Source organism: Syngnathus floridae, chromosome 7, assembly GCF_059516105.1.
Source record: "Syngnathus floridae isolate MCC-2025c chromosome 7, RoL_Sflo_1.0, whole genome shotgun sequence".
NCBI lineage: Eukaryota > Metazoa > Chordata > Actinopteri > Syngnathiformes > Syngnathidae > Syngnathus > Syngnathus floridae.
This window is the reverse complement of record NC_142419.1, coordinates 7,370,753-7,397,780: the sequence shown is the minus strand read 5'-3', so window position 1 is coordinate 7,397,780 and position 27,028 is coordinate 7,370,753. Positions and strand designations below refer to the sequence as shown.

Below are 27,028 nucleotides of genomic sequence, written 5' to 3'. Positions count from 1 at the left end.
CCCAGTCCAACCCCTCCTACTGTGTTGAGCAGGTACAGAAAGTAGACGCAGAAAGTGGCATGCAAAGCATATTACTGTTACGTACTTTGGAATATACGTATGTACATTAGAATTACATTAGATAGTATTCTAGTATATGCATGAATATTCTTTTTTATATGAATGAACAACCTGATGACAAAAACAACCAACCAACCAATCATCCATTTTAAATGCCATCTTAGGTAAGTTTTGAGAGACTAAATATTTCAACCTAATATTCCTAAAAATGTTTATTGTGACCAAAGTACGAGTTTGAGTCCACTGGCGGTGCAAGAAAGGGGTCGAAAGGGGCACTTAATTAATCAAACAAAACAATAAAAGAGTCACACTTAGACATGAGATTAAAACTAATGCTCACTTTTTATGAGCATTTGTAAAAAGCAAACTTTGAAACCAGTGGCAGTAAGACTATAGTATATTGTGTGTGGACTTCTGTAAATAACAGAATAGTAAATGATTTATCGGATGCATGAAAAATAGGAAGAAGTGATGACTTCACGGCCAATGACCCCAGATAACACCCCGTATATTACCGTACTGTTATTAAAATAGCATCAAATGAAAAACTTTATAGAATAATTTGTTGATGCTTCTTAATACATTTGCACATCTGAGCTGGGTTTTTATTGCAGTTCGCAAAATAAAAGCAATTATTTAACAACTTTGGTACAATTGTGATTGAAATTGTTGGATTGCTTGTTTGGATTAATTACCCTCATCTGACGACCAAACTACACGGAAACCTTATTATTTTGGGAGCTCACTTTGCATGTTTGTTATTATGAACCGGCAGCCAAGAGTGACATCATAACAGGGCAATATGTTAACCGAGGGCCAAGGCCTTAAATGGAATGAATGTGTTTAGCAGGTAACATCTCTGGTATTATTGATTGCTTTGTTTTTATTGTTTTTTATGAATGATGCTCATCCTCGCATACAAAACCTAATGTCAAATCAAGTTTGTGAGGGTAAAAAAATGGCCAACTTCAAACCAGACAATGGGCTTATAGATCACATCTTTATGTGTAAAATGGTCCGATTAAATGGTGAATTTAGACACATGATTTTGATCTATGTCATTATCTCACCCCCACCCCCCACTGTCACCATGGCACTGCCTCACAAGCTGTGAGCAAACAGGGACTGTGCCAAGGCTTTTTACAAATTGCTGCAATTCATGTGAACAACATGTTTGCACATTTGTGGCTTTGAGTGGTTTTAGAGGTTAACGCAGCCTGAAAATCACAACATTTTGGACACTCACGTGTTCTTCCATGTGTTTTTTTTCCAGTGAACAAAGCGGGCAGTTACGTGTTCCCGATGTATTCACGATCCAACAGATGTGTCCACTTATCGGGCTGAATATTCACTACAGTGAGGAACTTTATACCGTGGAATGATTTAACACACACACTTACTTTGCTACATGACTTTGAAACGTTAATGTCTTTTATCTCTGTTGACGTCAGCTCGATCATCCAAATTTATTGACTGTTTTTAGGCACACATCTCATATTAGTATAATCAAATCTCAGATCAAATCCCAATTTTTAACCCAGCAGTTTTAAGGGTGTATATATTACTATGTGTAAAAAATATACAAATATTAAATACACTACAAATGTTAAATATTTGTAGTAGTATATCATATTATTTATAGTATTTTTGGGTGAAAATGAAAAACAAGTCAAATTAGATAATAGTGATTGAGAATCACCGGTAGTCTGGTCAAGATTGCAAGCAGATGACTGACGCCAATTAGACAACAATGTGTCACGATGACTATTCTTTTTTTTTTTAAAGGTCAAAAGCAAAAACGATGTCATGCCTGGTCCTCTTGTTCGCTTCACTGCAAAACCACTTCCTCAAGAGCATCCTTCTTCCTGTGAGGTGTTTCAAATAAATGTTAGCAACTGAAATGTACAACCCACAAGTGGAACAGTGTATTGCTGTCCAAACAATCTGGTTCATGTTCTCTTTGTTCAGAATCTTGTACTTACATGCATCACCTTTAATCTTGAACTGTGATAAAAGCTATTCAAAACAGAGCGGAACTCAAAATAAGACAGAAAAAAAATATCCAAAGGCTTATCTTATGCAATGCCATTGGGAAACCTAACCTCTGAAATTGTATGCTCAGCATAAAAATCAAGATGTGCTTCTGCAGACTTTTAAATAGAAGCTCAAGCAAAAACACCTAAAATAAAGGTCACTAAAACAGGAAAAGTAAAACAAATAGAAAGAAGAAGCTGGCACAGATGTGGGGGACGGAGGAGTTTGATTATGAAGTTATACAAATACTATGTGAGGGATTGTTATTGAAGGTTATATTTGTAGAAACAATCAGGAAAAGAAAATATTCATGATAATTCGGGCAAGTGAGTGCAGCAGCCTTCCGTGCTATTGCAGTAGTCTTCTCAAGGAAACATCCGGATGTCACACCTCATGACATTATAAGCCTGATCAAGCATGTGTAATCGTTGTTGGATGAAAAAAAGAACTGGGTCATCGGCTTGAGACTTGTAAGATAATCTTAAGGGAACAGAAAACACTAACAGTAAATATCTCCTCAAATATCAACAAAAAGGTTACAGGCATCCTGTTACAACATCACTGAGGCTTTGTGGTGAAAGTGAAAGACAAATATTCAATGCAAAACTAAAAGCTCCTCTATTAAGCCGAGACTAGACTAAAGGGTGATTCACTAAAATGTGTAAATAGAAAATAACCAAACAAGGGACACCTGGCAAACAAATGATACGTTTACAGATTTTTTTATGGACTCATTTATTGCATCATCACCTGCTAAATCACATCTCAGCTGAAACATAAAAAGTCCATTTAAAGAACTTTTGCAGCGTGCTTGTTTAATTTCGCATTGCTTGTGTAAACACAGAAGATGCAATTAACAGTCAGTTTATACTGGGCTGGATCCAATTCCAAGTGAGTCTCTGTTGTGTAGCCAAGCTGCTTTGTTTTTCTGTTTAATGGATGGGCACTCGGGTTGAGTTAGCTATGCGGGCTTTCTGAGGGTCCAGCATGCTGTTGACATGGCTTTGCATGCGTTTGCATGAGTGAGGAGCGTGCACTGTTTTCATAAGCACTGAATGTACCGTAAACAGCGCATGGCTTGCCTGGGGGGGAGGTATGTGCAGGATCAAAACGTGAATATGTTGACATATATACAACAACTTACTCTGCAAAAAAGATGAATTTCACTTTTTAAGTGTAGGCTGTTGGGCATTCTTGTAGCGGAAGGGCATCACAAATTAGGGCCCATTTAAATCCAAAAAAGCATGTACGTGGCGCTAATGATTTACAAATGTGCCTTATTAGAGAGAACCTGAACAATGCCTTGAGCAACACAGTCCTAACTGACCTTTGTTTTAACCTAACAGTGTAAATATTTACTGGTGTCCAAATCTGCACATTAGCATTTTCATAGCAGCTGCTGTTGTTACACATACAGTAATTATAAGCCAGATAAAGAATATTCCTTATGTTACTTAAATGAAATAATAGGAAGGTACAGTTTGTCGTTTCTGCACACGCTCTTCAGCTTCATAACACACATACAAACAAAGATCAGATCGGTATTAAGTTAATCAACAGACCTCCAACCGAAGAGATATTTCCAGATCTGTGGTCACCAATCTTCCCTTATCTTAATCAAAGGGGAAGTCAGCGGACATCAAAATCTGTTAATGCCATTTACAAGAAGAGCGGGGATGGAACAGAACAGAGTGAACTGACACGAACAAAGACAACCTGACCCTGTTTTGTTATTTTTTTGCATAACAGCAAGTGAGATGCTATCATAATGTAGAAAAGGGCTTTGATTTCATTCAGTGAGCATTGGATGACTGAAACTGCTTCATTTTGGGGTTTTTTTGTAGCCTTTGTACAATGATTTCATAGTCATACACAAAAAGGAGTGTTTAGATCTTAAGAGAAGTCCTATTGGGCATCCCTTTGTTTTTAGGAGTTACTACTAACTGTAGTGATTTTATTTCCACACATACTGTATGGCTGGTAAGTATTCCTGAAAAGATGGCTGTGCAGATCAACACTGAAACAGATTTCTTCTATTTCTGTCATTTTCTGTCTGCAATATTGGGCTGTTTTTATAGGGAAATATTTTCCATATCACTTACCAGCCAATCAAAATAGTGCTGCATGAAAGCTGACTTAAATTTAGTGCCATAAAACAAAACAAAAATCTTTGCAACAGGAGACTTTGTTTTTATAAAGTGTCAGTGTTCATTTTTGTATATACCATTATTATTTTTAAAAATATATAATGTAATGAGTTTTATTTAGTGCCAAAATCGCTTTGCGGTTTTATAATAACGCTTGTAAAATATTCCATTGTAATATAGCGAGCCCAACACAACTTGTTATGAGCCTTTGCTAACCTTGAACACATCCAGAATTTCTTCAGAATAAATGTGCCATCGGGAATTCGTTCCATTGTTTTGTAATAAATAAATGCCATCTGGAAAGGCGTCCTTTCCTGTTTAATACAAAACTGTTGTCATCCACAAGCTCCAATGTAAGAAAACATTTTCAGCCACATCCTGCCTCAGGGTTTGTCACAAAACAAGCAAACCATATCTGTTTGATTTGATGCTACGCCTACCTCAGGTTAATTAGTAGCACAAAAGTCAAGGTAATGAGGTGGAAAGGAGCAACAGTTCACTTAAGAGCTGCACTCTTATAGGCAATAACCAAGACATCCGCTCTCCTGCTGGTCTCAAAACAACATGATAAGGCCTTGTGATTAGGTAGATAGATGGTCTTAGTATGGGGCATTGACGCTAATGGGGTCATTGCACTGACATCCATTAACTGGAATCTCTAGGGTCATTGCAGCAGTATAGTAAAAACATACAGGACCCCTAGAGTTTTCCAACGTCATGTTCAGCATTAAAGATCTTGGAACTTCGGGTTTCTAAAAATATCTTGCCCTCTTATCCAGTCTTACATTTTCCATGACCAATATCATTCGTGGCACTGACAAACTGACATGTTTTAGAGCTGGTAAGACATTTTCTGTTTCCCTGGTGCCCTTTACAAAATGTTTAAAAGGTAGTAATAATAATGAGAGTTGCTTTGTTTTGCCATTAAGGTGCATTTAAGTAGTATGTGAATAATGTAATCAGGAAGCATTGAGAGACTCAAGGGAGTTTGTCAGTCCCATCTGCTGCTAACCAGCTAATTACAGTCTCAGCCACTGCCACCTGCCATGTGATTGATCAACATGTTATTGACCATCTATTCATCAATGTGTGCATGCACTCTCAAACCTATCATTCTGATTTTAACACAGTACGATGCAATAATAATTTATTCAGTCAAATAAAACCACCAGCAATGTCATCACTCGCCTCTGTAAAGGCCAAAATTGATAGAGCTCTTTCATTTGAACTAATTGGTGTACCTAAAAATGAAGGTTAGAGTGTGTCGAAAACCAGGAAAATAGTGGATACAAAAACAAGCTCTTCTGGTTCTTCTAAAGTTAACGAGGACTGCCTGTTTGAATGAATTATTTTGTCATGCAACTAGCTCCCTCTTGTGGTCAAGTACTTTTACACTTTTACATCTCAACAATACCATATTTGCAAATTTATGTCATGTATTAAAATTGATTACTCGCTCCCACTTGTGGTCAAGTATTTTTACACTTTTACATTTCAGCAATACCATATTTGCAACGTTTTGTAATGTACTAAAATGGATGATTAGACCTTTTCATCTACAGTCATATTATCATAGTGTTAGTGCAACTAATTCCCTCATTTGATTTAGTCGGACCCCAAATGCCTTTAATAGTTATTATAAGACACAAGACACAATTATTTTGCGGAAACACAATGCGCCTCAATATACCCTTTGACAGCTATTCATTGATTACCTCCAAAGATCCATCTGTCGAGAGTAGATGAGAATTGGCCAGATAGTTGAACTGCAGATATTTCTACATCTTATCCCGTCACTAGGTGGAAGCATGACCCTGTTCCTGCAGTGAGCAGCTTGCTGCCTGCTCACTGCTGACGCTTCGCCAACCTCTGGAACTAGAAAACACCAATCACTCTAGAAACCTTGTATTACGAAGAATGCTGATTAATAAAAGTGTTAGTAAATTAATTTATATGTAAGTTATTCAAAAAATTCACGACAAATTGTTGAGGCAATTCAGATCACATTTTTTTTGTGCTGGATGTTTGAAGAACATCTCCATCCACTCTAATTATCATCTCCATCATTTGCTAAATGTGCTTTAGTTTTGCATTTATGTGCATTTTTACCTCTCAACTTCAAGCATGTACTATTTACATGCATGAACGCCAAACAGTCCACCATGGGACGCACCTCTCATGTTTTATTTCATGCTCAAATGCACAAAGTCCCTTAACACACACCTGGTCAATATTAGTCTCAAAGCATGTTCAGATCTAGTCAAGCAAAAATGATCGTTCTTACCACTCACTACTTGTAAGTGAAAAGTATTTGACAAACCATCTGACATAACTTAGGGTCGGATTTAAAAGTTTACTTAATATGTTGATGTAGCCACTTTCAGTGAACTTGAAAGGCCATAAAATGACGTGTTTCTTGAACACCCATTTTCTCTTCTTTCTTCTTTTCAGACAAATAGACTGACTAAAAAGATTTAAGTAAAATATTTTGCTTGCAATAATTGCATCAAGCATGTGAGCCCATTAACATTACCAACTTTTGGCTTTCTCATTTTCTGATATTTCTCCTTAGTAAATTTTACAACACAACACAGTTTTGCTTTGGGGTTATTATTATGTTGCACGATTAAGTTTGCCTTCGTCATTCTTGAAATTGGCAGACAGGATTTCTGTACATTTTTGAGTTTATTTTGCTGTTGTCCGGCCCAAAGGAGGCCATGTTACCTCCACTAAGTTTAACAGACGAGTGTGGACGGATTTCTAAATCACATCTGTAAAAATGCTGAAAGGGTCAACAATTGATAACAAAGCACATTAAATCCTAAAGAACTAGCACCCATAATGACATATTTTGAGAGACGGGCACGTAGTGTCCAACCATCAGTAATCATGTTAAAGTCAATACACACAGCATGTACAGACAGAGATGCCGAGGTCTGCTTGTATTGAGGTCTGTTCCCATTTCTGACAGCTGCATGCATCACTGGCTTCTTTGTCTGAGCCAATCAGCAGCTGGCTCACTGGATGTTTCCTTTTTCAGTTGGAGAAGAGCTCGGCATACACACTAGACTGAAAAGGAAAAAAAAGGAGAGCATGGCAAGTGTCAGACAGACAGAGAAAGATGAAGGAGAAGAGACCACTTACCACTGTGACGGGAATTTGTTAACTGTACAACAATGAAGAGAGCGGCGTCACAGCGGATCGGCCAATCGGGTGCTGAGAAATTGGGCCACTTATGACATCAACGCTGGCATCAGATGAGAGTTGCCCGCATGAGGGAGCTTTCCAGCGAAAGGACAGACGGAGAGAGAATAATATGATGCTCTGCTCTAGTACAAATACATTCATACAGAAAAAAAACCCATGTCGAATTCAAACAGTATGCACAGTAAGTACAGTATAATCAAGATTCCATTAAAAAAAAAAAAGAAACATTTCAAATGCACCATAATGACTCAAAAGCTCCAAGAACATATGCAAGACTGCATTCGGTGTAAAGGCGCTCTTATATATTATTCATGAATATCAATAGAAGTGAGTACATTCTTTGTATGAATAATAGCATTAATGCCTATAGAAATCGTGGCAATGGGGAAAACAGGGATTCAAATGTGTAAATTGAGGAGCTTTGCTCGGCCTAAACCGAGCTTTTTTCCCCTCACATCATTGAGTAGCATAAAATATCTTGGTCTCCAAGGAAAATGCATTTCTAGTTTTCACATGGCATTTTCAATGGTTTTTTAGAATGTTCAGGGTTTCACAGCCCCACTATCATTTATTGCACAAAAGGGAGTATGGTCAACTCAAAACTTCAGATGAGAGATAAAGACAAAAGTGACTCTGGGTCTGGGGAGAGTGGGAAGCGCATGACTTCATAAATAACAGGCTTTTTGTGAGGGGTCAGAAAATATTTGGGTTTGTATTTAATCTATCACACTGATAGGATATCGTTTTATTTTCTCACAAATTCTGAAACATCACAACTTGAAAAGGATTGCATTGTACCGCATAAACTTGTAGAAGTCCCCAAATGTATCGGATATACATTAACATGGTTTGTCTAAACATAGCGTCTTTTTCTTTGTACATATTCCAAATATGATGCGGATTTTCCATAGCTACTTATTTTCCAAATCCCTTGTGATTATTACCCGCAAATTCAAAACAAATGAGACCCTTGGGGTTGTACTGCACATTAAATCTGCCATTCAGTCCATTTTCTTTCTTCCTTCTCAACTACTGCATTTTTTTTCTGGGTCTCCTATGGGAAGGTGTCAAGATGATAAGCAACAGAGAGTCTGGGAGAATTGAGCAGGAAGCAAATAGATGGGAGGCAGTCTTAGGGACTTTACACATGTATCAATTTATTTATGTTTTGATTTATGGTTCCCCGATGCTTTTACAGGACATTGTGGTCACAGCACACAAATGTATCCATTGGAGTACCTCCTGCTGCAATAACATTTTGCCTTGGCAATTCAGGAAGTTTGTTCATGCCCGTTGCTGGGCGTGTGGCTTCACAAGTAAGGACAATTCTATTATGTTTGTTTTCTAACATTATTGTGAGCCGGTGTAACACAGCAGGGGTTCACTGTTTGTATACGGTGTGTGAGGGGGAGGGTGGGGGTTTAACCCCCTCGGGAGGCAAGCAAAGAAAAAGGCATAATGTGTCGTGTTGTCCGACCATCCATCATTTCTGTACCATTTATTCTGTTCAGGGTCATGGGTGAGCAGCTAGAGCCTATTTCAGCTGAGCATGCTTGAGAGGCGAAGTACACCCTGGATCACAATAACTTTACACACCTACATGGATAATTTAGTTCCATTAAGCAATGATTTATTAAGGGCTGGGGCGTTGTACTGCATGGTGATGAATTATGCTTCATGGGTCAATGTACAAGAATAAAGTGTGGGTATTACAGCTATAACAAGAGATTCTTTACACTAATATTCAATTCATGTTCTCTGTTCAACAAGAGACATAAAAGACACTAAATGTGTTCATCCTGTGTGAGTAGGCCTGCTATTCACTTCATTAGTTAAGCACCAAGAATAGTTCTATTGTGAGAGGAGCTTAAGATGATAGAACTCACTTTATCTCCTTACCTTGGTTCTCATTCAAGATGTTTGTGTCAGGTCCTCTGCTAATAAAATGTTGAATTTTTTTATGTGACATCTATGCAGGGCTTTGTTCATACGTGATTGTTTTTGTTTGTATCAAATTCAAATATGGTCCTTTGATTGCACGCTGTGTCTGTTTGGGTGAGGTTATGATGATGTCGTAAGTCACTCACCCTATGTGTGAGTTAAGAAAATAGGCCGATGATTCGTGCATGTGTGTTTGTACATAGTACAGTGCATCATGTATGTACCTATGTAAATCTGCATATATGTGCATGAATTGCGCATTTGCTGGTAATATTATGCATGACCACATTTATACACAATGTGTCACCCTGCTTTCTGACAGTGATGTGATTTATCAGATTATTACCATTTTGAATATTTCTTCCTCCCTGTGACTTAGAAGTGACAATGAATATTCTTTGCCAATGGCTTACAGTACATGAACACCGTATCATACAATATGTGTAATACATCTGGACACAATGTTTTTGTTGTTTTAGATATTGTCAATTCTATTAGTTACAGCATCAGTAATCTGACTTTGTAGCAATCTCACACATACCTTTATTACGTTGTCCTTTTTGACAAGGATTTTTGATGCATCTTTAGTAGTATATCTGTGTGTGTGCGTGCATTCCAGTGGATGCAGTGCTTGGTAGGTAGTTGGAAAAGAAGAGTGAAGGTCAACCACAAGTGCCTGCAGTGAACGAGTGAGTGGGATAGAGAAAACTAAGACCAGCAGTGGAGCACAAGTAGAAATCCCAAATAATATCTCTGTTTCCCTATCATTTATTTATTTATTTATTATTTGTCGCTTCATTTATTTGTTTATTTATTTACAAAATGACATGCATACAAATAAAGACTGAGGACTCTACCAGTAGAGCCTGATAACATGTTTGGTTTTGGTGGGTCAGACTGTTATCCTCTCCCACCATCAAAGCCAAGACATGGTAAGGTGATGGCTCAACCAGGGTTCTATGCATTATCCCTGGTTCGATCTAATCACAACCCTTTAACACTCCTACTCGTGTCCTCAGTAGTTGAAATGTATTTTTGGATTCTTAACATGTTTCCTCTCCTTTTTTTCTCTCTCTAGCTTTGCACAGCCTGAGGGTATAGTTCACCATGACAAAGCCAATTAGTCAACAATAACAGCATTCAAACTTGGTATCATATGAGTCATTCCATAATTTGGGATCACACTCTGTTTTGAAAGTTCAATTTATTTGAAAGTCTGTGTTTATTATAGTGTCTTTTGTTGATCCATTTTCCGAACCGCTTTTTCCTCACAAAAGGAAACCCTTACCCACACGGGCACGGGGAGAACATGCAAACTCCACACAGGATAGCCGGAACCGTAATCAAACCCTGACCTCTGTACAGTGGGGTGACGTTCTAACCAGCGCTCCACCGTGCACATAACCTACGTATTTCTACAAAGAAAATTTTGGGATTGATATTGTTAAAAGTCATTTCATTTTCGGGTGAAAGGATGACAATTTTTAACTGCTGTCAATCAGCATTAAATCTAACAACAAAAACATTGACCCGTCTTGACATTTAAATAAAATCTGAGTCCAATTTGTAACTACATGCTCATAGGTATTATTGTGCAGCATTGCTCTCGCTCCCGACAGATGATGATGGTCTTGCAGTTGGACAGTTCCAGAGGCTCATCAAGGGCTACTCGAGTCATGAGAAACATCCCCCGGGCGGCGTCAGAGCGCCTGGCGACGTGATCACATGTGTCACGCCGTCGTATGTATACCGGAACGCGGGATGCCTCTCTGAAATTGTCTCCCATTCTTGCAGAGGAGCGGCGAGGTCCGTTCGCGGGATGCGGGCTGCACAAATAATCAAGGCTGCTCTGGCTCTCGTCTGCATTCGGCGGCCGGATGCGCTCCGGAGCTGCTTCTGACCGACTCCAGCTCCTCCCCGCCTTCTGTGTTGACAATCGTTGTGTGCCTTCTTTTGGGTCGGGCCGTTGCACATCAGTCCTGCCGCTGTTTTTCGTCTAGCGGTGCGCCACTTTGAGCCAAGCCGCTGCGCAGTCAGCCCCCACCCCCTTCCCCTCCCTCCCTCGCTCCTTTCCTCCCTCCTCACCCCACGCATGCACATTCTCGGCTGCTGGGACCCCGCTGCTCGTCCGACTGGGTCAGGGAGTGTCCGCGTCGTCTCACCAAGGCCGTCTCCCTCATCTCTGTAAGCAGAGTCCAGGCTGACTGGAGCACTCTACCTGGCCTGCCTGCTGGGTGTTTTGCTTGCGCGGTATGCTGACCGGCTCCTGCCGGCCCCAGGGACCAGCGGGACGGGGTGCTGTGGCTCTGTGACCGGGGCGAAGGAGGAGGACATCCCTGTCTTCAAGCGGAGACGGAGGTCCAGCTCCATAGTAGCCTCGGAGATGATGGCGCACAGTCAGAGCAACAGCAAGTCCCACCGCAGGACTTCGCTGCCTTGCATTCCACGGGACCAGGTAAGACGTACGCGTGGCCCTTGAATTAAACCAACATGGTTGTGTGCATGCTGATGACCTTCCAGCCGCCGTGGGCCCGTATCGCTGCGACACGTGTCGAATCTTTACGCAAACTAACCCCACAGGACGCAATAACAATTAATTTGTGCATGGCCATCGTGAATCTTCGAGGCCATCCATATTTGGAGGAGGCACTTGCAGCTATGCACGGCCTGCATGCCTGATGTTTACTTGCACTCTGCCACTGCTGTTAATGTGGTCGTCAACGTCCTGCTGGGCTCAGTTTGAGGCTTCATGCAGATTGTGCAATTGCTGTGCACATTACTGTTTTTGTGTATGTGTGTGTGCGTGTATACAAAAGGGCATAGGAGCATGTTTTATCAACTTATCAATCATGTGCGCTGTCTGCAAGTGATGCAAGTATTCACCAACTTAAACTATAGAGCACATTTTATCATTGTAGTGCTATGGTAAACATTTATTGATTTATTGATTGATTGATTTATTTATTTATTCCTAGTGTCTGGGGGTGGGTTTCATCAGTCAATTAGATATTATCATATTTATGATTGACAGTCTGCTTATTGTCATCTTAATGTTTAATGGATGTATTTAAATGCTTATGAGTAAAATCACGCCCAATCGATTGTGTGGAGTCTGAGCAAATGTATTTATCACAGCATTCATCCACCAAAAAAGGAAATAAGAGTGACAGCTGGATGTTGGCAGTTCCTCATTTGATTGTCATAATAATTCACAATGGTTAGGCAGTTGATTGAGTGTAGTATATTTTACAAGTTACATGTGCGCCAAAGAACAGCACCAATGTGAGCCTTTGTGCTCTCATATGCCCCCATTAGTGTGGCGGAATATAGTCTGCCTCACTGCATGCTTTTTTATTTGCTGTTTACGTGATCAAACACTGTATGTATCTCTCAATCATTAAATACATTATCCTGACTGTGGAAAATTATAGTAGGCTCTAGTAAAAGTGTATGAAAATATTATGTGGCGTACTAGAAGGGAGACAGAAAGTAAACACTTGCAGTTTGTCAGGGATTGTGCAGTCAGAGGTGAGGCGAGACTGCTCACCGCCACACTTTGCATCTATCCATGTATACTTTTCAACTGGAATTCAAGTCACAAATCTCCTTTAGAAGTTGGTAACCGGTAAAGTAGGGATGGAAAGTAAGATTAGTGTTTTGATGCATAACTGTAAAAGCAGTATTATGCAGTGCACTTATTTATTGTACTTCAAAGCACTTTGGGGACCATATGATGTAGTTAAAGTTCTATATAAGTGCACTCTGCAGAGTAACTGTATTTGATTTGAGGTTGGTTAATTTCAAAATCATGTTTTTGTTGACTTTTCAGCACACAATACTTACTGTGTTTCTTTTTTAACTCCTACTCCTACCACTATTAGTACTAATAGTGCCACTCCTTTTTCCTCGTTGATTTTTCAGCAAAACTGCACTGCCTCAGGCCTTTCTTGGTGCTGCGCTAAACCTCTGTTTTTGTCCGGAAGGCTGTTTTGTCAGTGGAGAGAAGGTTAAGTGTGTGGTGCACTTTGTTAGTAATTTCCAAGCACACAACACAGTATATGAAAAATCACATCACACACAGCACTTTTGTTTATATTTTCACTTGGATGGTCCCTGGCATTTTAAAAATCGGTCAAGATGATAATATTTCCGTGCATGCGAGGCTTTAGGTTAGAGGCCTAGAGATAATGAAGCTCTCCAGAGTGTAGTTGTACCTGAGAGAAGCGGAGTTTTCATCAAGCATTTTTGATGCAATATTTATGAAGCCGGCTGGTGTAGCCTGCCAAGCCAGAGGCAAGACAGCCACTTTACTGAACTGGAATCAGGAACATATTTCAAATTCTTCTCTGACTTTATTTATGTATATATTTTTGCCTTGTTATTAATGTTTTGTTGTTGATGTATTTGGTCAAACACATGATCTTATTTTAATGAGGGATGAGCATGATGTCATGCTGCTATTGAATTGAATTATTGAAAGGTTTTGACATGTGTAGTGCAGTTCTCCCCTCAACTCAAACTTTCTAAAAACCTTCAGTCATTTGACGAATGACAATTTATGGAAGAAAAAGTCAGAATGGCGCACACAATGAAAACTATAGTCATCTCTGTTACTCTCTGAAATAACAGTTGTGAACAATCCACTATTATGAAGCAACTAATGTCATAGTCACATGTAGTAGGTTATCACAGTGAGATACCAAGATACCAAGAGACAACCATAATACATTTAATGAAACCAGATGGACAACACAAGGCACTCACAAACAGTAAAAAGGTATGATTGATGCCATTTTTTATTTAGTTGGCTATAGTTCAACTTTACTTTAGGTCAGAGGTTTAAACAGCAACATATCACCAGACCTTGTATTGTAATATCATTGATGACATCACTGAGACATTTGCTGTGAGGACCCGGCTATCCGACCCAACTGAGAAAGGATGAGGCAGGATGGCAGTACGTGGTCAAAAAGATGGTAAAAAATAAATAAGTACAATTACATATTTAAGAGAGTGTGCTCACACTAGGCACACAACCTGCTCGGGCAGTTATGACCCTTGAGTCTGTGTTGAGCACGAGTTTTCAGCCCAATCACGGCACACATCCCCAGCACAGTTGGAAGACGGGGAGAATTAAGCACAACGAGCTTGCTCATTTATGAGAACATGAAGGTCAATCAATGTGATTGTTCCTCCCACCAGTTAATAATGGTAAGCGCTACTTGAAAGTACGTCTTGGAGTGTAGGGAGCTGTTGTCATTGTTTAAATAAAGTACAGCACAAGAATACATTGTTAAAAGTGTCTGTCTATAAAATAAGAAGAACGCATTAACTGTTTTTCAGTACTCTGGAGTAAATATTTTTTCTCTGAAATATTTGACCCTTTACAAATAGAAGTCAGACCTCTGATAAGGCAATGCTCCGTTGTGTAACATAGTCATCATCACATCATTTGCAGTATCTGTGTCAGAGGGGGAGTGGGAGGGAGACTTTCAAAAGATTTTAAAGGAAAGACATGTGCTCAGAAGTCTATTTGAGGGGAGGCCCACATTCTCTCTTTGACGCAAATGAATTTCCTGAGGGACACACAACCTGTTCTCGTTTCCAGGGCTCTCTGAGTTCATCAAGGCTTATTAGCGCTTCCTTAGGGACCCCTGAGAAAATTGGTCTTCATTTCAAATAAACACACAACATTTTGAGAGTTTAACTGCTCGATAGGAAGCCAACAATGTTTGAATTAATGAAACAAATGTGGGCTCTGCAAGGTTGTCTTCAATAATTTGGCATTCTTTCAGCAGACATGGTAATGAGCAAATGGGCTGGAATTTTACAAAACCCCAACACTCACGGCTCATCAATCACTCTTTTAAAGTACTTACAGTCATCTCTTATGTGGTTTTCTCTTAACTCTTTGAGAAGAAAGTACTTTTGAAATATTCATGATGCAACTCTTAAAAGAATCAGAATGAAACCAATAATGAACTGTCAGACTTGCAGCATGCACCAAAGTAACTTAGACATTGTCAAATATACTCTTTGAAGAAAGACACACCAAAAATGATCAAAGCAGAAGCTTTTCCTTGACTTTTTGTAAAGTAAATAATATATTAGATGTTTGCAGAAAATATATTCTGTTTTCTTTCGTATGACAACAGCTAATGTTGTGTCCTAAATTTACGATAGCTGATTTATGCTACTCTATGCTAAAGCCCCGTTTACACTGCAGGATTATCGGCTGGAAATTATTCCCGTATCTCTGCTTCGGACAATCGTAGGTCGCTCTCGACAGCATTCCATGAGTGGTGTCTTCAGGGGTCGGACTTTTGTGGTGTGGTGTTCATTTTCCCATCACTAGGTGTAGTAATATTTAAAAAAAATATGTGAATGAAAAATGTGAATTCGGTTTATAGCTGCAGTCAAACAGCAAAATATGTCATTGGCCGAACTCGTTCAAAGAAACTTCACTGCATGACAGGGGAGAAATCTTGGAAGGAGCGAGGTTTAGGGGAAAGGCAAAGCGTTGAAAGATGGGGGAGGAAACCAGAGGCGGAGGGAGATGGTCGGCTGCCAAGCACAGCAGAAGTGTAAAAGGACAACGAGTCGGTCGTAGTGCTCAGACTAATCACAACGCTCGGAGCCCTCGCATGCACTCGGCGCTTGAGCAAGTTTAACTCAATCGCACATTGTTAGTCGGCCTTTGTGTTTGTTTTCGTGTGTTTGTCACCGGGCCATGCGAATGTGGCTCCATGCCATAATGCTTTCACACCGAGAGGTGAGGGCCAGAGCGAAAAAAAAAAAAACAGCAAAAAAGAAAAAGTGTGAAAGGAAGCTGCCACAGCTTGCTACTAAAAGGCAGCAGCAAATACCTTTTTACCAGACCTGTATACACATGCACACACTCACAAACATATAGTGGCTTCCCCGCTGGCTGTCCAGATGAGGTTTGGTGGCCCTGGACAAGGATTGCCTTGTTACTTACTCAATGGTGTGTTTTAGCTCCAAAATATGCTCGGTGAGAGGCAAGGCGGGTTTTGGTCTGGGCACGTAACATGTTGAATCTGCTGTAAATCCATCCATCCATCTGTGCACCTTCTACTTAAAAATCTCACTCCTGTTACAGTCAGTAAGGTAGCACTGTCCTATCATTTGAAGAGAATCTCACACAGTGGAGCACAAAGACCAAGCTGTGCACAAAAGTGACTCCAAAAATAGGTTTCCTTGTTAGCTGCTTCATAGAAGATACTAGGGCAATGCCATTTCCGATCAGAGTTGGACAGTTCATTGATGTCGTGGTGACACAAAGAGTGAAAACAATTTCATTCATGTTCAGTCAATGGGGAGCATGCAAGGTATGAGATATGAGCTATACCCAAGACTAGTCACCTGTCAGTCACATGACTGACACATAAAAACAAACACACCGACACATCCATGTGCCCACTTTGCAGATCTGTCATCTTCCTAGCCAACTTTACATCATCCGTCAGGTCTGCTTGCCGTACCTTATAAATGTACTACTTTGATCTCCTGCATGGACTTCAGCAAATCAGTTTGAGCTTCCACCATGTTAAGGACTGTGTACCTCTTGCGTGCCGATTTTAAAAGGAATGAAAGGAGCTGTTTCTACTATGGTGGATCAAATTGTCTGTGTTCACGCCCACAACGGCGCAAAAACCCTCTTCTCAAAGTCTAGCCCGCCACAGGTTATTTGTAGGGAAATTAAACGTGAAGTTTGTGATCCATTTTTGAAATTTTGAGGAAATATGTATTCCCTCAGACTTTTAAATTCATTCTGTTAAAACAGTTCAGTGGTTGAACTTGTCCAACAAAAGACTAAAGTAAGTGAACTCCATTCCATCGTCGATCTTTATAAAGTCTGGCTTTTATCTAATTTTGGAAAAGCATTCAAGGTCGGCATTAGGGGCCAAAGTCGGCCAGATGATTCTTTGTTTCTGGAATGTTACCTATGCCCCTTTTCTTCTTTGTATTTGTGACAATTTGTATACAAAGTTTTGTACTTAGCTATTTTTTTCCTGTTTTTTTTTTGTTGTTATTTGTGTTCTCCTGGTTTCCATCACTCTGCTCGCTATTCTGCTCGTCGCCTAGCAAGTTTTTCTTTGTATGATTGCTCCTGTCTTTCCCCCTTGAAGTTGTTATGGACATTAAAAAGATTTATAAAACCTTACTGGCATCTGTTCTGTGCTCTGCGATCCATCACAGAAACTCGCAAGCTACAGTAGAACATCAACACGACTAACCACTGTTCAGTGCAATTATTTATTGAAGAAGAAACAGCTCATAAAGGTTCAGTCCAAAATAGGTGATTTAGTCCTTCCTTTCTGCAAAGACAGTACTGCACAGTATACACAATGTGGCATAGAAAATTACTGTATACTCAAAGTACACTCACAAGCACATGTCAGCTAAATATTTATTGCAAAATGCTACCAAGTGTTTCTACTGAGTGTCTTACTGAACAGCTATGTATCATAGAGGTCGTGCTTTGTGTGTGTGTTTGTGTGTCTCTACTTCCTTGTGGCTTGTGCTCAGTCAACAGTCTCCTCACAGTATGTTTGTCTTGGATTGTCCAGTTTAGCTTTACATTAACTAATCAGATAATCAAGGGTAGTATTAAATCCTATGCATCTGGGAGTGCTTTTATTTCTCCGCCATAATGTTCAGTTGCGTGTCTCACTCACAGATGCTGAGGCACACATTGATGACATAGTGTAGAGCAGCTAAGTGCTAGAACGACTGTTAGCAGACTCGTGATGTCATATGTTGCATAGTAACAAAACACTGGCTCTCTGGAAGATCACGTTTCTGATTATTCATACAATGCTGTGATTATCGTTATGTGAAATACTGACACCCTAAGTATGCATTTATGCTTTACAGGTTTAAAAAAAAAAGCATTCTGTTCTTTTCTCTCAAATTCAGTACCCTTCAACGTGCCAGCTTAACACTCTTCGGCACAACTCCATCCCCTACTTCTCTTCTCCCAAATCGTTGTTTTGTCCCATAATGTTTTGTGGTTGCCTGATTGTCCTGTGGTAACAATTGTAGCATTTCAAGATGGGAGGAAAATGACAAAAGAAATAAAATGTTTGTCAGTATACATGCGGCTCCTAATGGAGGATAAGTGTTTGATGGGTGTGGACCTGAAATGCCCGGCATCGTCAATGTCAATCAATGAAAGCAGAAAGCTGACAAAGAGAAGTGGGTTATGGGAGTTGTGACGCACTTTGGTCTTGCAGCAATAGGAGTAGGATGACAAGCTGGCGTCAGTAGCCTTACATGGCTACAACAACGTTCGGTAAAAGCACTCCACTTAGCCGTGCGTTCTTGAAGGGTGGAGGGAGGATGGGAGATGCTGGGAGGAAATGATGTGTGTGAATTTCAAATGAGCTCAGTGCATGCAGGACTTGATAGCGTGTGATGCATTTTAGTCGCTGAAGTAAAGATGATATGTTGGAGTTGGAATGTGCACTGTTATTACCCTAACAGTTTTCTTTTCCAGTTTTACCATACAATACAGGGCAAAGTTTGCATTTATGCGTTTTAACTCACATTTGAGAAATAGTGTATTTGGGATCACGCAGAACGATGACCTTAACCCCATCAAATGTCACTCTGGTCTAGCGTCAGTGACCCCTGAGCTCACAAATGTTCTTCCGAATGAGTGAACAACAAATCTCACAGACGAATTCTAACGTGTCTTGAAGAAAGCCTTAATGTAAGAGTGTCAACACAGCATGTCACACATCACATACGTGATAGGGCGAATGCAAAAAGGACATGCACAATTATAATTTTGCTGACAGATGCATGTATGCATTTACTTGACATTACATGCAAAGGCCTAGTCATGCAACTCCTCTGTGAGACACACACACACACGCACGCGCGCACACATTTGCCAGAGGCGGTGTTCACAACTGCCATCAGCACAATCCATTCACAAGGGATGCAAAAGGGTGGAGATAAACGTGATGAAAATGATGTCATTCCTCCATTTAAAAAATGAATTTGTATATGAAGTATTTGAAGTCGTTTCACCTTTCAGTCATGGCACATATGCATGGAGTATTTATTTTTAGTGAATTTTGAATTATTTATGGTCATAAGGACAAGCTCATACTTTAACCTTAGGGAAAACTGTTAAATCACGACATACCACTTTGTAATGAAAAGTAGACGATAAATGCAGATAAATAATTTATAGATACAATTTTTCCTTCTCCTTCTTTCCATGTCACCCAAGCATTACTTTTGATTTCTGAGAGCCAAATATGTTGCTTATACTGTATAGCACAGTGAACATTGATATTTGACATCTTCCTTTGTTGGGTTTAGTTTTTTTTACTCGTCGTATAATACTAATGCTCAGAAGACACCTAGCTGTTTTGACGTCATAGTTCTCTCTCTCTCACACACACACGCACACACGCACGCACACACACACACACACACACACACACACACACACACACACACACACACACACACACACACACACACACACACACACACACACACACACACACACACTTAGACACACGCATGAGGTGAGCACTTAATTAGATCAGTAAGCAACGGCCAGGTTGGTCTGGTTTCACAGGGCCTCCTAAGATGAGTATTGGGAGCAATTAGCTTCATTGAGCAGCACTAATGCGGTTTTGTGCAATGATGACAATGTGGGAGGAAGGTGGACTTGGCGGCGTCAGCGTCATAACCACTTTAATGCACACTAAGAACACAAACACATCAGTTCAGTAGGTAAACCATGATTTTTGATGCCTAGCACATTCCATAGTTAGTTTTAATTGTTGCTTTATGATGCAGAGGCAATTGAGTATTTTCACTGAGGTGGCAAATCCAGGTCTAGAAGGTAAAAACTGGTTTGAGCCTATGGTGCTTCTACAGTAAAAGGATCATGTATATAAATGCTGTTTACTCGTATGTCGCAATTTTTACTAAATAATATAAACTTTCAAGACTGTATCGGATTATATGATGGTATACTATCAGCACCGATTGCAGCTTTCTTTTGTGTTTGTGTCCTAACGTGCAGTGCAGGAAGCAAAGGTAACTCTGTCAGAGGCTTTTACTCAGAAAAACACTTTCAATCTTATCATTTGACTGCTATGGCAAACAAGTTGTAAAATCATTGCAGCAGGGGGAGGCGGGATGGGGGTTGGTGGATGGTGCTGCACATCAACCGTCGGTAGTGACAGAATAGTGATGAGTCTATTTCTTCATCATCATCAGTAGCTCCTGCTCCTCTTTTATTTTTAGATGGAGGCATGAGGGCAAGTAAAGTAGAGACAGCAAATGAAGAGGAATGTGCTTCCTCTTTTTTGTCCTCATTTTAAAATGCGCAACCACACTCACTGACATTGTTTATAGAGCAGTCACAGTGGGGAAAAAAAATTGAAAATTTGATTTAAAAAAAGGGAATGGGTTTAAGAATAAAGTCCTTCCTTCCTTCCTTCCTTCCTTCCTTCCTTCCTTCCTTCCTTCCTTCCTTCCTTCCTTCCTTCCTTCCTTCCTTCCTTCCTTCCTTCCTTCCTTCCTTCCTTCCTTCCTTCCTTCCTTCCTTCCTTCCTTCCTTCCTTCCTTCCTTCCTTCCTTCAAGGCATGCCATCCTTTTTAGTTGGTTAGTCTATGCTACATGCCGTGCTTGAGCTACACTCAAGCTGCATAAAATTTTTTCTAATGCTTTCAAAGTGTGTGTTACAGTCATGTCACTTGGGGTCCGTACGTACGCACGGTGTAAACATAGAGCAGTCATACCAAAGTCGGTCAACTCATTTCATCTCAGTTATAGCGACTTGTACAATACTGTATTGTAATTGGGGCAAATGATATTACTGTGTATTGTATTTGAATAAATTGTACCATCATATTGGCCTCATTCATAAAGAAGCACATCTTTACTACCCACATGTGGGCAAAAAATAATTTTAAGGATTTTTAGCTGGTTTCTTTGATTTTAAAACCCATTCAACAACATTGATGCCTATATTTGGGCAATGATCAATATGTAACAACTGTTTTCTGATAATATCGTACCCACATCTTGGTTGTCATGAACACCTATTACAGGAAACCCTCCACAATTGTGACCATCGAAGGATCCAACAACTAGTTTATGGCCCATTGACGACCCACTTTGATCTTTGTCCCAATGAATCTTAGCAACCAGGTATTTTCAATACCTGGGATTTCCGTGTTTTGCAGCTCGTCTCATCACTGGACCGGCAGTGGACACTTGCGATTGGCAGATGCAACTTGGGAGGCAGGCGGGTTACAGGGCAGAGGGAGGTTCATGAGGTGGCAGAGGAGAGCAGAGAAGCAGATTAGAAGAGCGAGCGAGGAAACGAGAGTGGGCTGCTCCACTGAAATGTCAGATGCTCTGTATTGATGTTCGTGTGCCATTTGAACTGCAGTTAAGGACAGAGATCACTGCTTAGGCTGCTTCAGCATATTGTATCACAAGACTACTTGATTTGTGCACAGTGCCAACATAAAAGATGCAGAGGAGGCACTCATCGGGTATCATGGGATGCCCCCTGGACAATTCACATCCTGCTAAGCAGGTAGAGTATGTGTTGACATGAAGACTTTCTGGACAGTATGTGTATGTTCCTATTGTGCGTTTGTGCATGCGTGTGCTGAAAATCAGAAAGCCATTTAATTAGGAAGGGAGAGATAGGACAACTTGAAGCGATGTCTAAATTAAGCTTGATGCAGACAAGTTTTTAGGTTATGCGTGTGCAGCAGTTGGTGTTTGTTTGCTGAAGGGAGATTTAGTGTGACTATTATTTTTTTATGGCCACCAGGTTCCTTTAATAAAACGGTCTGTGTTATTTTTTTATGCTCTCCTAAGAGAACACAATTGTTCTACATGTCTTTTTTGTCATGAGTTCTTGCTGAGTTGTAGGAACAATCTTGAATCCCGAGTCTTGACTTTCCCCTCAGGTGAACAGTAAAGGATTGTCTGAATGATTTTGTCTCAAAATATCCTATTTAAAAAGAATGGCAAAATAACTCACCCAACACCCATCTCACCCTCATTTCACAAAATGGATGCATATTTTTATCATCATCAACAATGTTTACTTTTTCTATGACTTAATTGCCCTGCAACTCTGATCTCTGCAATCCCGCAATAGTGTCTAACTCTGCAGTCATTCTGTCCCGGACATGAACGTGGCCTCTGGCGTGTGTTGTTGACTTTCACAGTTGTGAAAGAAAGGAGGAATGATGGCATTATATGCTTACCAGATATTTCACCAGCACCTTTTTCATAAAATATGAGCTTGTGTCAGAATCTTGAATTTTACAGCTGATCACATTCTATAGTGGTTTTCTTATGCACTAAGGAAAATGACAATAACAGAATGTAAAGTGTCCATGAGCTCAGCTGGCCTGCTTGAATGAGCTGTTCCCATTTTCACTTGACTGACCACAGGCTGCCTTTGGACTCAACTCTTTTTCCTCTCTAGCATTCTCTTTCGCTTTGCTTTATCTCTCCTCTTTCACCATCTGCCTTATCTGCCTACATAGTATCTTACCGTCTCAAGAGAAGATGATGGGGGTTTAGATGCAGAGTGAGCAGGAAAGTTTCCATATGATGAGATATGAATGCATGTAACATCCATTCAGTGACTTTGGGTAGCAGGTTTGATGGTTCTAAGGCATTGACTGATACTTCCCCTACTGTATCTGTGGCCATCATGCTGAAATTAATCAATTACCTCTACTTCGTCTCGCTACGCCAGTGTGGTGTTACCTGCGCATTTATTTATACCACATTGGATTCACCTGCAAATATTTTGCAAGCAATAGGTTGTGTTATGAATCACATGACTAAACCTGAAAAAATTATTTTGTATTTAATTATGAAAGATTGATATAATAAGGGACAGAAATTCAGGCTGGAAAAGAACTAGCTGTGCATATACGTAACACCTGAAAGTATTTTTTCCTCACATTTATTTAAGTTATTTGATTGGAATTTATGTTTTATTTTATTTCCCGTGAAGCACTTTGAATTGCCTTATGTTATTTTAGGAAAATAAACTTTTCCTTGCTTTGATACACTAGGATCAGTAATTACATTATCCCATTGCAAAATAGTATCCTCAATTCCAAGGTCGAAAACCCCCACAAAAACACACTCATGCCCAAACACACACACATGCGTGCACACACATGCAAGCTTCCCCTGTCACCACAGAGAAAGTCCATTACTGCCAGGTAATGACTAAATGTCACAATATCAGGATGTCATAAAGCTCTGGAGTGGTCTAATGGGTTTTGTTCAGGTTGAGGTGACACGTGCACACTCCCACACGCACTTGTACCGTCACGCACTCTTCCAGGAAACAATCTCCCAACACGCTTGATGATGGCGTTTACTCATCAGCAAACATGTTTCAAGAGTTGATGCAATTTGTGTTAGGAAGCATGTTACGAGAATCATCTGTCAGTTTTGTTTGAAATCAGAGTGCTGGCATTACCTTTCATGCCCCTAAGTATGGGAGTACAAAGTTGTACATATTTTAATGAACGTAAAGTAATAATAATATATGTAGTGTGCATAACAGCTTTAAGCTGTTTCTGTTCGAGTATGACTTTGATTTGCCAACTTTAATATTGTTAAACTAGCTTCGAAACAGCTCACGCGGTGGTAAAATGAGTGAGTAGGCAAATATCACCGTAGGTGAGTTGGGGTCTTGTTCAAACTCCAAAGTCATCAGACAAGGTTTAATGATGGTCTTCATCATCTGTAGACTTGGAATACTAATGCTACAAACAAAGCTAACAACAAAAAATCCACTCTGTGCTCCTTTGTCTTTGCTGTATTGGCACATAACTCCTTCGTAATATGAGTTCAGCTGTTCACCTACTTTACAACGAGCGGACAGTGCCTCAGAGATTGGAAAATCCAGTCATCTAAATTTCTGATATGCCGGATATTAATCAGATGGTTGAATGCCTGGTCGGGAGCTGCCAGTCAATCCTTGCTGCCCTCTGTGCACTGCAGGGCTGTGACGTCAAAAGTTGGTCACAGATACAAGCAGAGTGGCAAAAAGAGGTTGCTGGCAATCGCCAAGCAAAGATGCCTTGGGGTGAGGCAGATGGGTGAGCCAACGCTTATAAAAGTGTCACGTGTGCTTCGTGTGTTGCCTCAGTGGTGGAGAAAAGGAGGAAAGAGGGAAAAAAAACATCTGCTCTGGTTTGAATATCTTCATTTAGCACCATTTTGTCACCATTCAGTATTACCAAAAGACTCTTTCTATTCCTATTGTTTAGTATTATCAACTCACTTGTAGTCATTAGTTGCTTCTGCAAGTGCTACAAATGTAAATGAAAGCTATCGTTTCCAAAGCCATTATACAATTATCTGGCAATTGAAGTGACATACTAAATAAAATGAACACATAAGCCCTATTGGATGCACGACGACTCCTAATCAAATGTTCAGTTTGTGGCCTTGTGAGTGTCTTTAGAAGCTGCAGTCTGTGAGGTTGGTGGTTTACCATGTTGTTAGTTCTGTGTTAGTTCTCCATGATCCTGTTTTCATTTTGTATCTCTGTATTTGACTGTCCTGATCAATAAGTGGTTGAAAGTGCATTAGTAGCTGCCCCCGCTTCCCTTCACTTGAGCGGCAGTATATCTGTGTGGCGTATTCCTAGTGATAGCGCTCAACTCAAAAAACATATAAATTGGTACAATCTTTAGGTAAGCTATTGTTTATTTCACCATAGAGCATTGCAGTACTGCTTTTTATTCCTTGTGGGCCAATTGTGTTTTGGTGTATGAAAATGGATGGATAAATTATGTATGTGTGTCCTGGTACATGTTTTGGGGCTATTGATTAAAAGATCAAGAAGAGCTGATTAGCATTTGTTGACATTGATGTAAGAATCCATCACTGAAACTACCCAAGGTGGACCAATTTGGGCTTATCAGTCACTGACTGCTAAATTTAGATGAGAGAAGGTGGCGTAGCAGCAGAGGCCGTCCTTCAGCAAGAGTAACAACAAGCAAATTTTTGGATTCTCACTGTTCTTTTATTTATTAGCAGCATTCCTTGACTATTAAAAAAATACTTCATTTTACTTGGTATGTGTAAAAGCCCAAAAAATGTTGCATTCCATCAAACAATGGAGGGCAGGTTGCAAGTAAGTGAATTCAGAAAAACAGCAGAGCCACACTTACACATTCAGCCGTTATTTCTTTGTAATAACACATAAGAACAATTTGATTTGATGTTTTTTTTTGGCTGGCTGAAGCACAGTAATGCTATTTCAATTCATCTCAAACAAATATGTCTAGGTATTGCTGTATATTTAAGGTTGATTTTGCCACGAGAGATGGTTCGTGCGTGACTATTCCACAAACGTCATCCTACTCCCAAAGCGAGTGCGTGCGTCACCGTGGTGTGATGTATTTGTATTGCAAGCACGACTGACCGACTTTTCTTCTTTTCTCTTCTCTTCTCCAGTCTTCGGGTACCAGTGTGGTGGTGGACATTGCAGTGATGGGTGAGGCCCATGGATTGATATCAGACTTGCTGGCAGACCCGTCGCTGCCCCCTAACACCTGCAGCTCTTTAAAGGCTGTCAGCAGCCTCCTCAGCACTCAGATTATCCTCCAGCCACTCCATCGGCCTCACATGCCACTGGTCACACACGCCTGCTCCGACTCAGAGGACGGGCCTGATAAAGTAGAAAGACTGGCCATTCCAAAGGTGAATGTTTTTTTTCTTACCAGCTCTATGCTTATGTCCCCCTGCTGTCCAACTTAAGAAAGTGCGAACAAAACCCTGATGTAATGTTAGGGACCGCCTTTCAACCCGACGTGCGTTCTTTTGTGACATTGAACACAACCTTCACCAGCACACACCCAAAATGCACATTAGCAACTACATGCGTGCCTAAAATAACATTAAAGTAAACAATCATAAAGTTACACTTATGTACATACTGTCCCCACAGAGAACACAAACATACTAAGAACATAAAAACTCCACACAGCTACTCTCCCCCATAAAAAAAAAAACTTGTCATTTTTTTTGTTGCATAGCCTACATTGATATGCATACGTCAGCCCCTCTTTGCTGACATAGCATTGAGCTGTAATGTAACTAAACAATGATGCACGTGCCTCTGAAGGGCTTTTTAATGTTTTACAAGGCCAGCGCTTCAAAATGTATGCAGGCACTTTAGGCGGCAAGGAAACTAAATAAAGCGTATGATGCAAGGCAAGAACGCCCTACCGGGAAAGTAGTTTTAACACTGCATGAATGCACACAAACATGGAGCTCAATGAAATGCTAGCTCACTGACAGTATATGCGGGTTCTCATTTAGCAAAGGGTAAATTGATAATTAAGATCACTACTGCTGCTCTCTTGAATGAAACTGCCTTGAGGAGAGCGCTTTGTTAACTTGATTTAGCTATTCCCTGTGTTTATAAAGGAAACAGGACAATATTGTAAGAGGAAAATATTGTTCTTGGCTTTAGTGCTGTTAAAGGGGACGTTAAGTCCAAAATGCTCTTTACAATATTATGTTCAAAATCCACCACCTTTTTTTCATATTTGGAATCTATAAATGTTACGTG

At 40.1% G+C, this 27,028-nt stretch overlaps 1 protein-coding gene and 2 long non-coding RNA genes across 8 annotated transcripts in view; 2 read left to right on the top strand and 1 right to left on the bottom strand.

Annotated features, from left to right (window-relative positions):
* The first annotated feature begins 40 nt into the window (after positions 1-40).
* On the top strand, positions 41-9,157 carry LOC148394961 (uncharacterized). Its single transcript, XR_015859431.1, has 6 exons — positions 41-224; positions 1,334-1,416; positions 1,846-4,074; positions 7,282-7,629; positions 8,647-8,764; positions 8,960-9,157. It is a non-coding gene; the product is annotated as an uncharacterized LOC148394961 (long non-coding RNA).
* LOC148394960 (uncharacterized) lies at positions 6,354-16,566 on the bottom strand. 2 transcript variants are annotated; one of them, XR_015859433.1, is made up of 2 exons: positions 16,369-16,566; positions 6,354-7,522 (listed from the first exon to the last, which is right to left on the bottom strand). It is a non-coding gene; the product is annotated as an uncharacterized LOC148394960 (long non-coding RNA). The 2 variants fall into 2 exon arrangements; XR_015859432.1 differs by lacking the exon at positions 16,369-16,566 and adding an exon at positions 9,348-9,525.
* pde3a (phosphodiesterase 3A, cGMP-inhibited) overlaps positions 11,045-27,028 on the top strand; it is a 32,207-nt gene continuing 16,223 nt past the window's right edge. For 2 of the 5 annotated variants that reach the window (XM_088380800.1, XM_088380799.1), the window contains exons 1-2: positions 11,045-11,844; positions 25,909-26,154. In XM_088380800.1, coding sequence (XP_088236926.1) covers positions 11,773-11,844; positions 25,909-26,154 — 318 coding nt within the window. In that variant the 5' untranslated portion in view covers positions 11,045-11,772. The remainder of the gene's footprint in view (positions 11,845-25,908; positions 26,155-27,028) is intronic. The other 3 variants (XM_088380798.1, XM_088380801.1, XM_088380797.1) reach the window with 3 other exon arrangements.